Genomic DNA, 16531 nt, shown 5'->3' on the forward strand with positions numbered 1-16531 from the left:
ATGACACTGATAACTAATTACTATGATGTATAAGAAAGAGGGGTTCTGCTTTGTGTATTTTCACCATCTGATCCTGATAGAAAATGATGAAATGTCCCTATAAATATATATAAATGTGCCGTGATGGATATGTCAAACATGTTCTGGCTCTAGCCTCCCAAATGTGATGATTTTCTGCATTTTTTTTTCTCTTATGCGATAGTATACCGAGTGTCTTTGTGTTTTGGACACAATAAATTGAACATGACACCTTTGGTTCTGGGAAAATTGTTTTCACAACGCTCAAAACGATTAATTGATTAAACGAGAAAATAATTATTAGTTGCAGCCTCAGTGGATTCTTTTTCTTTCCTTTTTTTATCTATCGTGTTCTTACCTAATGCTCCTTGGTACTTTGTTTGCCGGACACGTTTTTTTTGAACGTCAAATGTTTTTTTTCCATCTCTTATTTCTTATTTTACGTTTTATTCTCATTATTATATCCTATTCTACTTTTTTAAACTGAGGGAATAACTAACTGGATTTTCAGATTTTTGCTGTCATGTTTGTATGGTGCTTTATAAAATGTATTTCCGGACTACAATAGTTCTTTTGTTATTGTTTTTGTAATACGATCCAACTCACAAACTCTATTTCCCCTCGATTTTGCAGTTTTTCTTGCGCCCAAAAGTTACCAAAACATCTTATGAGCAGGTGTGATGTGGTGAGTGGAGGTAAAAAGTTTAAGTGAATAATATAGGAGGAATATATGTAGAATTACAGATATTTTATTATTATAAGATATTATATTAAATCACTGATTCAGGGTCCCAAGTGAAACATGTTTCAGGGACCCAGAATTTCTATCAGCAGCCCTGCTAATACCAACCTCAACACCTTTATTAAAGTTACTAAAATGTACCAGATTGTCTGTTTCAGATTGTCTTACTGATGGACCTAAACATAAATTCACGTAAAAATGCAAATTCTTACTTAAACAAAGGCAGGCACATCCATCAGTGTGGATGGGGACAGGACTACCATGTCCTGTTCGCTTTCCTAAAATCGACCGCTGGTGTCCACAGGCGCAGTGTTGCACTGCCCTCCAGTGGAGAGCTGCAAAACTGCAGATCGGATGCATCTGTAGGGGGATGAGGAGTTTGTTTCTTCTTCTACGAAACATGTGCCGGAGGAGGCAGATTAGTGAGGTTAGGTTAGGATTGCTTTGTGTTTACCCCTTGCGTTTCACTTGGTTTGGCTGAGCCACTATATATATATATATATATATATATATATATATATATATATATGTCCCCTTGTGTGTCATTGTGGCAGGTCAGTTTGAGAGCAGTTATGTTGCGTTGACCTCTTTCATAGGCCTAATTATCAACACCTTGGTAATGTTTTTGCATTTTTTTTGGGGGGGGGGGTAAATAAAAGCCCCAGTTTTTCAACTCCTGCTTCCTTGTTGCCTTCTGTTGTTGACATCTTTGTAGACACAATATTATTGTCATTATGAGATGACGTCAGAAGTGTTTTATATTTTTGTTGTATCAGACACATCATTTTTAGTGCACATAATGGCACCACAGTGATCCATGTGCTTAGTGATGCGTCTTGTTCAGGACCAAAAACTCCTGCAGTGCCTGTTTGTAGGACTGATGGTGACCCACAGAGCGAGTGCTCAGTGAGCCCGGCAGATGACTGCAGGGTCCCCCATAGTCAGTATTTATGAAGATTAAGATGTCACGCGTCTGAGACAGAAAGGACAGGATCAGGGGTCTGTGTGTACAGTATTAGATGAGGAGGCTTCTTAACTGCCTGTATATTAGTGGTTAATCTGCCCTAACAAGATAGACCGGGATACGTAGCCTTTTTCCACTGCAGCGCTGTGATGATGGAACCAGTAATGATGGAGGAGGAGAGCGAGAGGTTGGCAGCTAAGCCTGAAGTAAGCTACTTTGGCACGGGGCGACGCATGGCTGGTCGCACAGCCACTGGGGTGTGTGTGTGTGTGTGTCTGTGTGTGTGTGTGTGTCCAGTTATTTAATCAAATATGTGACACCAAGTAGCTTAAAGCACCAATAAGCCATAATGCCACTTTGCGTTTAATTTGCTAAGTTGAATCTCCCGAATAAAATGATGAGTCACACAGACCGGAAGCGTGCAGCAGGGCTCCGAAACTCCACGGTCAGAAGAAATGAGGTTTCATCAGAGATGCTACTATTATTACAAAAGGTGAACACGTCCTAAGCTTTGGCATCTACAGTTTCTCATCAGCTCGACCAAAAACGGCTCACTCCGCCCAAATCGCACACCAAAACATCTCACTTCACAAAACAATCTCCTCTGAAGGTCCTCTTACTCACATGTGCTGGAGCTTAAACTGCTCTAAAGTTTGAACACCGTCAGTTTTATGACAACTGCGCATCTGCTGGTGAAGACCATGTGATGTGACCTCGAGGTGGTGACGCTGAAGCAATGCGACCGTGGGGCGTAGTTCCTTTATTGCCTAACGTTAGCTTTTTTTTATTTTTTTACTCCATTCCATTGACGCTTCAAAAATCCTACACGTGGAGTACGTCAGAGAAGATTATTTGGCTGTCATGAAACTATTGTGGACAAATTTGGACCTGATTACGGTGCGAGATGAAAAGTCCAGGGGGATCCAAGTGTTCATCCTGTACAAACATGTCGTGGCAATCCATCTGATAGTAGTGGAGGTATATAGGACCACGGCGGTGGACCCGCCGCCAGAGCAACATTGCCACACCACTAGCGGTAATGAGTCTTCATCCAAACAACACACTGTCAACTCTTTCTTCCGGTGGAACTAAATTCTGCCAAAGAAAGAGACAAAAATGAAACATAAACTACCTGCATGGCTGGATTTCACAAGAGAAATGTCTGACAACATATTGATTTTGTATTCTGGGCAGACCCTTTGACAGAATCCCAGATCACTGCCTTGTGATGTTGCTGTATGTTTCCCCCTTTCACTTTTGGACTTTTTCCCCAATTTCTGTCAGTAAAGTTTAAGTGACTGTGGGTGGGGTGGGTGGGTGGGGGGGGGGCACAAGCCAGCCTGCGCTTGCTCTTCCTCGGACTTCAAACAGGCCTGGTATACAGTAGCTTCCATGCATGTTGAGGATCAATATCCTGCTGGAAAATGAATCCTCTTCCACACATATTACTGAGCCAGAAGGGGTAGCATGCCTCTGCAAAATACAGTGGTATTTCTCTCTGGCGGGTGTGTAGCCGATCCTGTGCAAGTCACTTGAAACAGCCCCACAGGTGAATATTTCCTCCACAAGAGCTTGACTGGAGGTTTTCCGCACTGTTGCATTTACATCCATCACGGACTGTGGCCTTGAATATTCAAGTTCTTTGCAACCGTCAGGTTCGTCTCTTTTAATGGTACATTGACCATTTGACCTTGGTCCACCACGTTAATTGAACTTTCTCTTTACGTCGATTTTGGTCTTGATTTGGATGAAAATGACTAATGAATATATTTGTAGAGTGCATCGCAAAGCGCCCAAACACCCTTTTAATTGTGGCTACAAGTTGGTGCTGCCCTGCTTGGAGACATTTTTCACTAATAGGAACAATGTCACTGCAGCGTCCTGTACTCAGCACTGGTAACAGTGACACAGGGGGTTATAAAAACAATAGAATACACAGTATTTGAAGCTTGAAACTGTGTAAATATTTGAATGAAATGTATAATCCAAGTCAAACACTGCATTAATATCTGATAGAAATGTGTTTTCCTCGTGGGTTCAGACTCAGATGAGTCCTGCCTGAAAGAGACAATGAAATTGAAATGCTCATTTTGTTGTTTTGACGCTTTGGAATATTTGTATTTTCTGTAGCTGATATACTGCTATAACTTCATTCCTGTGAATGGAATTCAATATTTATGGTCTATTAGCATTAGGTGGACTGGTGGCAAACTTAACACAATCTCTCAGACTCGGACGATCAAAAAGAAATAAGAAAGAAACGAATCACAGGGTCATTTTGACATATTAAATGCTTTATTGTTTCAGCTGAGTTTGTTTTACCACAGGTGAAATGTGTTGGAATACAACTGGAATATCTGTATTGTGTACTGCAGTACTAACAGTCAAGTTGTTTGGGAAAAGGTTTAACAAGCCACAGAGAGAATGCACAAAATGGCACAAGGCAGTATCTTCTTTAACAGAAAAAAAAAAAAAAGGGTCTCAATTTAAGATGAACAACAAAACAAGAGATATTAAAGCCTGGGGCAACGTGAGACGTGCTGGATAACGTGATAACTTGTCAAAACGTACACAAAAATGACTCTCTACATGGGTGACGTTACCACAGAGGACGAAATAATAGACTTAAGATGCAATATCTGTCACTGATGCTGTCATATGTGAAGTTATTTAGATACAAGTGGAAAATGTTCTTCTCTAAAAACAAAAATACACTAATAATCACCAGTTACAATAATTACATCATCACTCATCATTTGAGAAAGTATCTATACTTGGTTTAAATCATAGTTTCAACCCAGTTTCAGATGAACATTTTCACACATTTTGATCAGTTATTATCCAGCAAATTACGACAGTTGCTCAGAGGCCTTAAATCTACCATAAAGAATAAGACATTTCAAAGATAAATCAGGAGCTTCCTCCAACACTGAAGATTATGTTCAACATTCAATCCACAACACACACATCTTGAACGTCCAGTCCAGAATGAATGAATGAATTCATCGTACGGACATCTGTTTCACTAGTATCGGGCACATTCTGGACTTTTGGTGTCGAGTTATTATTTTGGCCCGGCTCCTTTCTCCTTCTCAAACTGGGCGATCTGATTGAAAATATCTACCAGATTAGTAGGGAGGCCTTTTTTAGGCCCTCCTCCCGGCACCGAGGTCAAACCCTGTTTAAGATTCACAGCACCTTCCGACCTTTTATGGTTTCCTGCATCTGACCTGCTGCCCTCCTCCTCCACTCTGCCTCTCCTACCGTCCTCTCTGTTTGCCTCCTCCACCACCCGATTCTCCTCCCGCCCTCTGTTCTCATACCTACCTCCATCGAAGGAGTTCCTCTTGGAGGAGTCGTGTCTCATCCTACTCTCCACGTGTTTGGACGCAGAGTTCCCTAAATATTCGGCTTTGAAATTGGATTTGCGTGAATATTCCGACTCAGCCGACGAGCAGGACACTTTGCGCTTTCTGCTCTCATCTAAGCTGCTTCTCCTCTTGGAGTCGCTGTCTCTCCGGTCTTTCCTGTTGTCCTCCTTCCCTCTCTCCCTGCTCTTATCCCTCCTTTCTCTGCTCCTGCTCGCCCTCTCCTCTCTTTCTGGGCTTCTACTGGGACAGTTTTTCCCTCTCTTTGTCCCGCTCCCCTCTCTGTCCCTTCTCCTCCTCTCTCTGCGTGAGGAGTCGGACTCTTCCTCCTCTGAAGCTGCCGACAGAGAGTACAGCTGACAGATCCTTCTGTCTTCGGCGTCCTTCTCCTTCACCTCCGCCTCATCCCTCTCTCCAAACTCCGGCCCTCCCTTCTGGTTGAGAAAGGTGGCGGAGGTGTTGGGTGGAGCGGGATACCACTCCACCTCACCCTCCTCTTCCTCCCTCCCGTTTCTTTCGCTCTTACCCTCCTCACTCCTCCTGCTCTCCCGGGAGGAGATCCTGCGATGGCGCTTACTGCCCCGCTCGGACCTCCTCCTCTTCTTCTTTTTCTTTTTGGACCTCCTGTGAGAGGAGGAAGACGACGAAGGAGAAGAGCAGTTCCTGGAATAAGCGGAGGACGACGAAGAGGAAGAGGCTGATCTCTTGCGTTTTTTCTTCATCCTGTAGAAAAGACGTTCACTGAAAATTGCACTCTCATAAAACAGCTGATGCTTTATAGTTATGAAAATACCTACATGCCTTTATCTGCAGTATATTTACCTGCCACACCTTGAAAAGATCAGAGCCAACTCACCTCTTCTCCTCTTTTAAGATCTTACGCAATTTCTCAGCGCTGGTCTGGCTCTTAACTTTCGCTTCCTCCTTAGCCAGCGCTTCTTCTCGCAGGCGAATTGATTTCTTTACGGTCGCCGGGGCGAGGCAAAAAGCAAGACATGACAACGGCAGGCAAAAGTCCACAGAGACATATTCAAGCACATATGCATCAGGACCCAAGACATGCAACAGGGACCCCGAAAACAGCATTCAGACATTCATTCATTCATGTTGGAGTAAAAAGTATGTGGAGGAAGAGGGAAGCCAAAAAAGTTTGAGCGGGACAGAAGAACACAACGATCACAAACCACAGAGGACAGGATGATCGAGACATATGACGGAGGGTCATTTATTTACCACAGAAGAAGTGGCGTGATCCAAGAGCACGGCGGTTGGCAGAGAAGCAGAGAGATGGGACAGAGGCAGAGGTGTGCAGAGAAAACAAACAGCATTTGTTCCCCATTGAGAGAGAGAGAGAGAGAGAGAGACGAGCGAGAGAGAGGTTTCAACGTTACCACATTTGGACCAGGGACACGGCGCACACCAGTGTCCAGCGGAGGAGTCGTTGTCATTGTGCAGTTACATTTTTTTGTTGTTGTTTTTTGTTTTGTTTTTTTTTCCACCCCACCCCCCGGCGCGAGGCAGGTGACAAGGCCGTGGCAGTTGGAGGATCAAAAGGGCAGGGTCCCAGGGTCACAGACACACACACACACCAAAACACTTCATCAGTATTACAAACATGAGTGTGTTCACAGTGTGTGCATGTGTGCAGGGCTTTTTAACTACAGTCATTTATTTTCCTGTGTTGTTGTTGTTTTTGACTTTGGACATTTTGAGAAGTCACAGTAGGAGAAGTGCACTAACTAACTAACATCAAGCAAGGAAACCATTAGCAGACGCACCGAAGTTTCAAGCCTACCTGTTTGACACAGACACATTTTTTTCTTATCATTGGTTAATAATCAGAGAATGTAGAGTGGCCAACAGGAAACCAGTTTGACAGGCCGTGCATAAATATCGGATCTTATAAAGCTGTCAAACTGTCTTTCTGAAGAGGTTGGCAAACCCTCCCTGCCAGCATCAAATGCCTGTGAGTCTATGTGAACTTACAGGTTTGGTCAGGTTGTGTGTTGGTGTGATGCTAGGCTGGCACAAGAGGTGCTACTTTATTGTAATGGCATCTTACTCATAAAACACTGAGGTTGTGCGTATTTGATTGCAAGATTCAAAACGTCTGCTACGACTGATTTTGATCAGTCGTAGCAGGTCTGATGGCTATTTGGGGGCAGCAGAAACAAGCTGTGAACCCTGGCATCAGCGTTTAAGCTGATATGGTGAACTTAAGGCCTAACAGTTGCCTATTCATATATCCAGCAGACACAGAGCAACATTATCATTCATTTGGAGTCGACTTTTCCAATATTCACTCTCCTTCTAACTTTGTTCTTGGTCTCTACCAACTCCCGAGGGAAATATCTGACTCTTTAGCTGCTAATTACTTCGCTATGTTCACCGGCTAGTGATGAACTTATACACTGTCTGAAACGATACTGACGAGACTGAACCAAAACAGAAACGTTGAGGGCCACAAACCCCCAAACAGTGAGCTGAAAGACGCTAAAAAGAAAGAGTTGAGTGATAACTGAGCCCTTTCACACACGAGTAGTCATGTGATCTATTGTTGATACAAAATGATTGAATATAGGTCGCTTTATGAAAGAAAGACTGCATCACACATCTTTGTCAAAAGGGATGCAAACAGATATTTTCACATTCGTTTCAGACAACTGACAGAAATGCCAATCAGGGGACATCTCAGTTGTCTTTAAGACCAAGTGAGATGAGAGATGAATGTGGCCTTACAACAGTCGCACACTCTCATCAGTCTGCTGTCATAGCAGTTACCTGACAACTTTCCCGATACCCTTGTGTGTGTGTGTGTGTGTGTGTGTGTGTGTGTGTGTGTGTGTGTGTGTGTGTGTGTGTGTGTGTTGTGGCCCACTCACCTGTATAGTGTCTGTGATCTTGTGCAGGGCCTCCTGCGCCTCAGGGTTTAAGTCATCGAGAGTCAGAGCTCTCCTGTACAATCCCTCCGCTGTTACTAGTTTCTCCTGTTCTTCAAGCCTAGACACACACACACACACACACAGAATCAACCTCTGAGTGAACCTCACAAATATTACTCAGTAACAATTAATCAATACACAATATTCCTGTTACCACTCCCATCTCTACATTGGCCTCTTTTTTCATTACGGGAACAAACCAGAACAATAGATGCTCACTCATCCAAAACACCATTTCTGTCAATTCAACGTTGACCAAGCCCAGGAAAGTCTAAACCCCCTTTTTTAAACATACAAGACAAATGACACTCAGATTGTGATTTCTGTGCAGCTGCTGGTGATGCCTCCTCTACCACACATGTAGGCTGAGCAGCATGACAATGATTACTTTGGGACACAGATCCAGATCAGAGAAAAACTCGCCAACGCTGACCTGAACCACAGCCCATGGCGCTGAACTTGGCCTTCTACGAATTTGGCATGAATAAAGCATTTAACTGGGGCAGCTAGTTGCACAGCCGGGGAGTAAACACTTCCCGATGAGCTCAGCTAAAGTTACTGTCTGAATGTTGCTTGCTCGCAGCAGTGCCACAAAGACGGGTCGCCAAATCAGTCCAATATACCCAGACACAACATTTGTATACTGATCAAGCACGTCCACGACTCACTTGTAAAATCCATGCATTCCTCACTTACAACAGAGTTTTCAGCAGTGTTATATTGTCTGAAATAAAGACCACGTCTTCTAACATCATGAATAATAAATACATTCTATTCATTAAAGAAAGCTTTACAGGCAGTGGCACTATTTCACACAGCACATGCCATATATCCAAATAGTGGGACCATAGAAACGTTTGGTAGGCTCCGACACACTCCTCTGTTGCACAGAAGTACCTCTCATTCTGGATACTATATTATATGTCAGCATGAATGAAAATACTGCCGTTATCCGTCGAAATATACCAGACACTAGATATGTGGGCCACAGTCTGCAAGCTAAGCTCATCATGAGGCTGGCTGAGGCAGGATATAGATGATTTACCACCTTAGCTGATAATCCAACATATCTCTCACTGGTTCCAGTCTTTCTAAACTAGAATGCAAACTGCAGCTGGGAATAAAATGTGGAACTTTTTCATTGACCCAAAACAACCAGGGCAGACATCCCATGAAGAAGTTGTCATGTCAATGCATTAATACTGCATGATCTTTATTATCTTATTGCAGCAACATTGAATTCAGAGATCTGAGCTGTTACCAAAGCACAGGTAGCACTGCTTACTGTTTTCCTCTCTCCACCAGCGTCTGGCAGAGGTACTTCTTGGCGTTGCGGTGATCTGGACAGCTCTCCAGGGCCAACTCAAAGTCTGTTATAGCCTTCACAATGCTGCCTTTGTTAGCATAGCTGTGAATAACCCATGGAGGAAAAACACAGTGAGAACAAAAGACATCTAAACAGAGAATAATTTTATCTGCAGTAAGCACAACAATTAGGTTTGTCCAACTGGTCTAAATGGTATAACACATTACTAATGCACACAGAGGGAATATCAGTCAAGAGTCGCAATGTAAATGTGTAAAACAGACAACAATGTAAATAAATACAAGAAACATTTAACAAGTGAGCAACATTACAATACAAGTTTCTGCATAATTTAGTTATTTAATTCATAAAAGTTCCCTTTGTGTTATCTCATAAATGGTATGTGTGTTAAATACTGTGTTAAAGACAGAGTTTCATTGTAGCATGAATAACGTATTCGTGACAGGGACGGGGGCGTGGTCTCAGAAATATTGCTCCCCACATTTTTCTGTCTGAGGCATTCTTTGTCAGTGCAACGCACTTTTTCAAAATGTTACACAAGGTTTTTAAAAAAAGGATTACGTCAACAATTTCTTATTAAAAACTTTTCTTCAACCTTCACCATGAATGAAAACACACAGTAGCTGGCTTGTGAAACAATGCATGAATGTCCAACAATCACAGATAATTACAGGAACTCATAACACCAAACGAGAGTTAAACACCACTCTAACATCCAAAGTAGGTTGTATGACTTAAAATACGAATCAACTCACAGAGCTCCACGTGCCACCAGTGCTTCTACATTATTAGTGTCGATATCCAAGGCCTTGTTGTATTCATTCATGGCTTCCACATGGCGACCATGTTTGAAGTGGTCCACACCTGCACGGACACTGAAAGACAGACGAGGAATGTGGAAAATGTATTATATTAATGTCAAGTCAGAAGAAGAATGACAGTCTAAAAGCATACGTTTGTACTGTGAAAACTATGAGAGAGCGATGAAATACAATGGCGGCGCTAGTCCATGTAAGTTTAAAAGTTTAGCTTTACCACTTCAAGGCCCACGATGCGGACTGTTTCTTCCGGATTGCAGAGGCAAAATCCTCCTCTTGGAAAAGTTTACTGTGGAGAAAAGAGGCACAGGGAAGAACTCTAGTGACATTCAAAGCAATCCTCCCTCAACATTGTCCTTTTCCTTAAGGGTGCCACTGTTTATCAGCCTACCTAGAAGCCTTTTCACTTAGAAAGAACAGTTTCCTGACATGTAAACACTCGAGACGTTTTTGACGATAAAGTTTCAGTAGTTGTCAACTGGCTCATGACACCACATGAACGTCATCCATCTATGTGTCCCCTCAGTGCATCACGGCCTCAGCTATCCCATAACAATACAACAGTACACTATTTTAAGTGTACATATATGTATATGTGTATATATATCTATATATAGCAGGTTGCTGGAGGCAAACTTCAACGTAGTTGGAAGCACCTGTTTCCGGTGCTCCCCCGCTATAAATCCCCAACCTTTCTCAGTCCAGGTGGGGCTCTTCTCTCCTGTGCATCTTTGTTTGATTCATGCAACACCAACCACACCCTCACTACTGACTGTACTGATTACCACACCTAATTGAATTTTTGATGTATTTTAACATCATTCTCTTTCTTAAAATAAATACATCTATTTGCCTTCGACCTGCACTTCCTTCTCTTCTGTCGTGACGGTAGAGCCAGGTCATTTTTCTTACACTTTTCCCAGGCCTGAAGCACATTTACAATTACTTACATAAAATGTTCTGCAACTTTCCTTGACATTTGGTACATACACTACTTAGATAACTGCTACTTTGCTTACAAGTAAGACACTGAAATACAATCCAAATAGGAAATACGATACAATACAATCCTCCAACAAAACATGGTGGTGCTTTAATGCATTTGTAGTCAGTCAGTCGACATGTTTACCTTTGCAGTCCTCTCATCATTGATGGTGGGTGGGTGTCACTGACTCCCACCTTCTCCAGCAGGTAGTCCACTACTGAGGGGTTGTGGTAACCGTGGCAACTCATCAGTATACACTCATACGTCTCACTGTCAGCGGCTGCACGGACGCTACGACTAAGAGGAGAGGAGAGGAGAGGAGTCAGCGGGCCGTGCTAGAACTGGATCCACAAGAAAAGTTAGCATTATGCTATTATTCCAGTTTTAGGAAGGAATGCCACAATTTGCTTTAAGGGTTTCTTTATCTTCTGTGGTGGTCACAAAGCGATAACGACGCTAATATACTCTATCAAAGAAACTGCTTACATGAGCATTTATCATGAATGCCACTGATCTGTATTAAATAATGAAGAGTATCCTCTGAAGTATGATGTGACAGGGTGAAATGGTTTTAAACAGATTTACTAGTTCCATATGACCATTTTTTTTAAATTAGACTGTGTCCCACATTCTCCCATCCTGACATAAGTTCAATATTCATTTTTCAATTAGTGTTAAGTACAAATAGAGATGTTTTTCCCTCAAGTAATTCTCAAACTCCAACCATTTCATATTTTAATTCGTTTTACACATGGTTTGTTAAAAATGGAAATGGACAAGTTATTTGCTTTAACTTATCATTATGAAGTAAAGGTTGATTGCACAATGTCATGGCTATAGAAGATGATACCCTCTGCATTAGATTGGTTCCCTATGAGCCTCGCTTTCACTGTCTGTCTGTCAATAAAGTAACAAAACCTGCCTACTGTGTTGTATATTTTGTCGCGTTTTGTCACGTTGTGTAATTAATTACCTGTAGTGTATGGGAAGCTCCTCCCGGGGAATGACACCCAGTTTGATGTGCTCCAAGCTGGGAGAAAGGGAGGCCTGGTGGAGGGAGACCGTGATTTTCTCCTGGTAGCGGTCAATATCTTTCACGGCAGCTACAGAACACGAAAGCACAAAACTCAGGAGACACTATTTGACTATTACATTATATACATAATGATTAGATGTTTTCTGTCCAACGTGTGGAACAACAAAAACAGCAAAAACTCACAGAATTTTAGTAGCTTTAACTTATGAATGGATTTCTAGCGGGAAAGCACACACATTGTAGAGCTTCAATGATTAGTCAATTCGTTGATTTACAGAAAATTACTTGACAACTATTTTGATAATGGATTAATTGTTCAAGCAATTGTTTAAGCAAAAATGCCAAACACTCTCTGGTTCTGCTTCTCATGTGTGAAGACTGTCTGTGTTTCTCTGTTTTATATCACAGTAAAGTGAATATCTTTGGGTTTTCGTTCTGTTGGTCGGAAAACACTAAACACAATGACAACAACTGTTTGTTGCAACCCTAATATACTCTATCACTGCTTTCCTCACAACATGCAGTCATACGGAAAACAAGACCAGATGACAAACATATCACTGTCATTCACATTTCCAGCTGGCTAGCTTCTAGTACACTGTGTAACAGATTCTTATCGGTTACGGTTTCACCAAAACATCTTGGCATCTTACAGTGGAAGAGACCGAAAACAGCTCTACAGTTCAAAGAGATTGTGATTGGTGGGGGCGTGTCATTTCAGACAATGGTAAGATGATGGAATAGTGCCCAGGAAGGACACTTTGAATTTGAAAGCTCATCAGATGCCAAAAACTCTCCACAGTGGTTTATAATACTATGAGGAAGGACTTGACAGTTCTGAAAAGTTATCAAGGTTTTGTTTGGGTTTTTTTTTTTTTTGCATCGACACCCACCACTGTGCCAACAGTGGTCTAACTGAAATGAAGGGCTGCGTTTTTTAAACACGGTGCTAATGTTGATCAAAACAAGGCTTAGGATATTCCTAACTGGATTTCTGAAAAGAGTGGTGGCAAGAAATTGATTGTTTTGGTGATTTAACTCCTCCTGAAAACTGCATAATGCAAAAAGAATGGCCCCCCCCACTCATTGCAAATATGATTACTGCCATCTCAAGTCCATTTCCCCCAAAACCGAAAGTCGACTTCAAAGCCTTGTCACAACTTCAGGGAAAACAAGCTTAAAGTCTGGCTGTCAAAGACAAAGTGTAGTCACACAGCTGGGTGTTTAAGATAGAGCCGACTAAGACGCTAACCCCTGATGAAGTCCCCGATCTGGTAGTAGGACAGAGGATCATCATGGCTGCCAGTGGAGGGAATTTCTCTGATGTAACAAAGAGCCTGAAGGTAGAAAAGAAAGGATTGCATGCATTAGTTTGAAGGTATGATGGATGGTGAGCTTGCACTGGTTTAAATATGCCTCCAGATATTCTCTGTCATTCCACCAGGTGTGTAGTTGAACAGGAATACTACACTAACTACAGTTCAGGGAAGAAGACTCCCAGGGGCCATATGTAGGTTACAGCACGGTATTCATAGACAGGTACACATTGTTTACCCCCGCTGACAGTCATTCAGGAATTGACACAACCGCAGAGTTGGTGCTTTTTAAGTCTTCTTAATATACACTGGTTTCAATCTGTTACAAGGTTTGTGACGTTCAACAGATTTAGCTTGTTGACATACCGACAACTCTAGATCTTCTATGTCTCTCTTCAGTCCTCCTGCCGTGCAAAGAAGAGTGAGGAAGAAGCCGTATTCTCTAATGTTGTTGATCCTCCCCACCACAATGTCTCCTTTCTCCAAGTCTCTGTACAGCATGGCTCTTCTTTCCTCATACGACACCTCCATGAATAACTCCACCGGTGGCATGATGGCACAGGGCTCTGGGAAAGCACAGGCAGAGAGCTGAATCAAACATGTCGTATACAAGGATGCATTTCTCTATATTAACGCATAAAAACAACATCTTTTCCGCTCTGTTTTGGCCCTGGGAATTTGGACGTATTAAAACACGGTGTAGGTGAACCAAGTGGCGTGTCATTAAGTTAAAAAAAGAAAACAATGAAGTGGAAAATGCACTGTTCAACATTTTAAAGTACAATGTTATCAAATGGAAAGAGTAGAAAAGACTCACAGCAAGTAGATCCTGAGGTGCCCTAATCAGGAAGCTTATAGTTTTATTTGGTTCTTATACATTTGTGGATTTGTTTGAATCCGAATCCGAATCAGAAATACTTTATTGATCCCGGGGGGCAAAGTATTTCTGTCCATTTGTTTATCAATAAAAACAGTAATTCAATCAAAAAAAGTTTCAAATTCAAAATCACATACACCATCAGCACTATTTTTTTTTATATATTAATAGCAATATTTAGGGCAAATAAGGGCTTCAGGACAGATGACTAACTTAATGAGTGCAAACTGTATAATGAATCAAGATTAAAATATATAATATACAAGGTTTCAGCTATAGCTTTGTAAATGCATAATTATGGATTGTACAGTGCATATATGTGTTGTTTCGAAGGGAGGCACATATTGTACGTTATAAAGAAATCTGCATAGTTTTTATTTTATTTATAGAGTTGAACTTCATCAGTGTTAACAGTAAAAACGAAAGTAATAATGTAGAATAGTAGAGTCTGAACTGACCAAAAAGGAGAGAGAGAGAGCAGATGAAGAGAGGAATGGTATTACAACTATTTAAACCTGTTTGACAACAGCGATGTTTCCCGCAATTGTTCAGCTTCCCGCAGAGAGCGGGAAGGGACTGAACAGAGGTTTGACAAGCTGAGAGCTCAGCCCAACATCTGGGGTAAGATGTCGGCTGTGATGCAAAGTTTTGTCGTTTGCCAACTGAGATAAGTGGTCAAACCAACACACACACACACACACACACACACACACACACACACACACACACACACACACACACACACCTGCAGCCTCCTCCTCCTCCTCATGCTCCTCTTCTTTATGAGTGGCGGTCTGCCATGCGGGACAAAACAGGATGTCAGCCTTCCTGGCAACGAACTGCTCCACGAGGGGGCTGTCCTGCCCTTCACCCCTGCTGCACACACAAAAAAAAAACACAGGCTCTTTAGTGAATAATCTTTTGTCACACAGGAAGATGAAATCATGTAACCGCTCATATCTAAACTGGAAATATTCCCCATAACCTCAAAGTAAACCAACTTTAAAGAGTAAAGGCATAGGAGTATTTTCTAGAAAATAGTGACAAATGTGTGGGGAGGGGGGGGGGGGCTCTATCAATTCTGTAAAAGCTGCATGTGGAGCTAGAGGTCATAACTTGTTGACATACCTTTCATACGTGGCCTTGCACAGGTCAGACACCACGGCTTGGAAATCTGGGTTTTCTGTTTGCTCACATTTCAGTTTGTTGAACAACGATTCTCCATGATACGTCAGGCACTGCCTCAACAATTCTCTGTCCATTCTCTGTTTTGTTTCGCTTTGTTTTTACAAGGACTGCAATCACATTCTTGTACGAGTCAAAGCTACAGCAGCCGCTGGCTATGATTGACGTAAAAAGATTTAGCTTTTAGCATATGCGCCACTCGTGTTGCGGTAGAGACATATTTGTTTCACTACACACGTCAATTTACCAGCTTTAAGCGCCGACTCGCTAAATGTTGGATTATTTAGGGAACAGGCTGAGAAATACACTTTAATGGACGTAAATTCAATGACAACGTTGCTGTGCGTCGTTCGGCTAGCTAGCAAAACAAACGCTAGTTAGTCATGCTAACACTCCGGCGCGTTCAAATCTGGAGTTTATCCTCGTCAAAGCTCACAGTATTCCGATAGTTCTACAAAAGCAATGGTGCTCCGTATTCCTATAACACAAAACACAACAATCGTTTTACTAGCTACAGCAACAAACTCAGCTAGTGTTACTCAAATCTCCGCGCATGGCCAATAGACAAGGACGAGTGGGCATGCGCAGGGTGTGTCGCACTGAAACCGTCGGGAGAAACAAGTTCCATCTAGGAACTATGTTGAACGCTGATTAGATTCATTGGTCGTGTACTGATTTTTCTCTGCGCTAAAATCTGATCATCTGCGTCGATAAAACATATTTTGAATTATCAACGAGGTAGAATTATCCGATATTTTACAAATCGAAGATAAACGTCCCAAAATGTTTTAAATGCTGTTTCATCCTTCTCCCAAGAATAAAAGTAATTTTGATTGGTTGTTTTGGTGTTGTTGAGCGTGGAGATAACAGCAGTTGTATTTATATTATATTTCAAATTGACACAAAATATCAAGAACATTTATCAGATGACAAGACAGCATTGAACCAAGTGA

General features: G+C 42.0%; 1 protein-coding gene across 4 annotated transcripts; it reads right to left on the reverse strand.

The window, feature by feature from the left end:
* Nucleotides 1–3997: 3997 nt before the first annotated feature.
* On the reverse strand, nucleotides 3998–15877 carry ttc14 (tetratricopeptide repeat domain 14). 4 transcript variants are annotated; one of them, XM_070908714.1, is made up of 13 exons: nucleotides 15522–15877; nucleotides 15139–15266; nucleotides 13883–14082; nucleotides 13453–13537; nucleotides 12138–12267; nucleotides 11309–11461; nucleotides 10397–10468; nucleotides 10117–10236; nucleotides 9320–9442; nucleotides 7975–8092; nucleotides 5949–6052; nucleotides 5628–5815; nucleotides 3998–5588 (listed from the first exon to the last, which is right to left on the reverse strand). In XM_070908714.1, the coding sequence occupies exons 1-13, from the start codon at nucleotides 15653–15655 to the stop codon at nucleotides 4789–4791; spliced, it is 2355 nt and encodes a 784-aa protein (XP_070764815.1). In that variant the 5' UTR covers nucleotides 15656–15877; the 3' UTR covers nucleotides 3998–4788. The 4 variants fall into 4 exon arrangements, with proteins under 4 accessions (XP_070764815.1, XP_070764816.1, XP_070764814.1 ...); XM_070908715.1 differs by having other exon boundaries at nucleotides 3998–4880; nucleotides 4980–5815; nucleotides 15139–15269; XM_070908713.1 differs by having other exon boundaries at nucleotides 3998–5815; nucleotides 13883–14080; nucleotides 15143–15269.
* Between the last annotated feature and the right edge of the window lie 654 nt (nucleotides 15878–16531).

The sequence above is a fragment of the Enoplosus armatus genome, chromosome 7 (genome assembly GCF_043641665.1).
Source record: "Enoplosus armatus isolate fEnoArm2 chromosome 7, fEnoArm2.hap1, whole genome shotgun sequence".
Lineage (NCBI taxonomy): Eukaryota > Metazoa > Chordata > Actinopteri > Centrarchiformes > Enoplosidae > Enoplosus > Enoplosus armatus.

Excerpts from the sequence above, each read along its gene's own strand:
- ttc14 (XM_070908712.1), bottom strand. The coding sequence starts at position 15,655 with ATGGACAGAGAATTGTTGAGGCAGTGCCTGACGTATCATGGAGAATCG. Across the intron at positions 14,083-15,138 it reads GGAGGAGGAGGAGGCTGCAG|AGCCCTGTGCCATCATGCCA; the intron begins GTGTGTGTGTGT and ends GTGCTTTCCCAG. Across the intron at positions 10,469-11,308 it reads ATGATGAGAGGACTGCAAAG|TAAACTTTTCCAAGAGGAGG; the intron begins GTAAACATGTCG and ends TTTTCTCCACAG.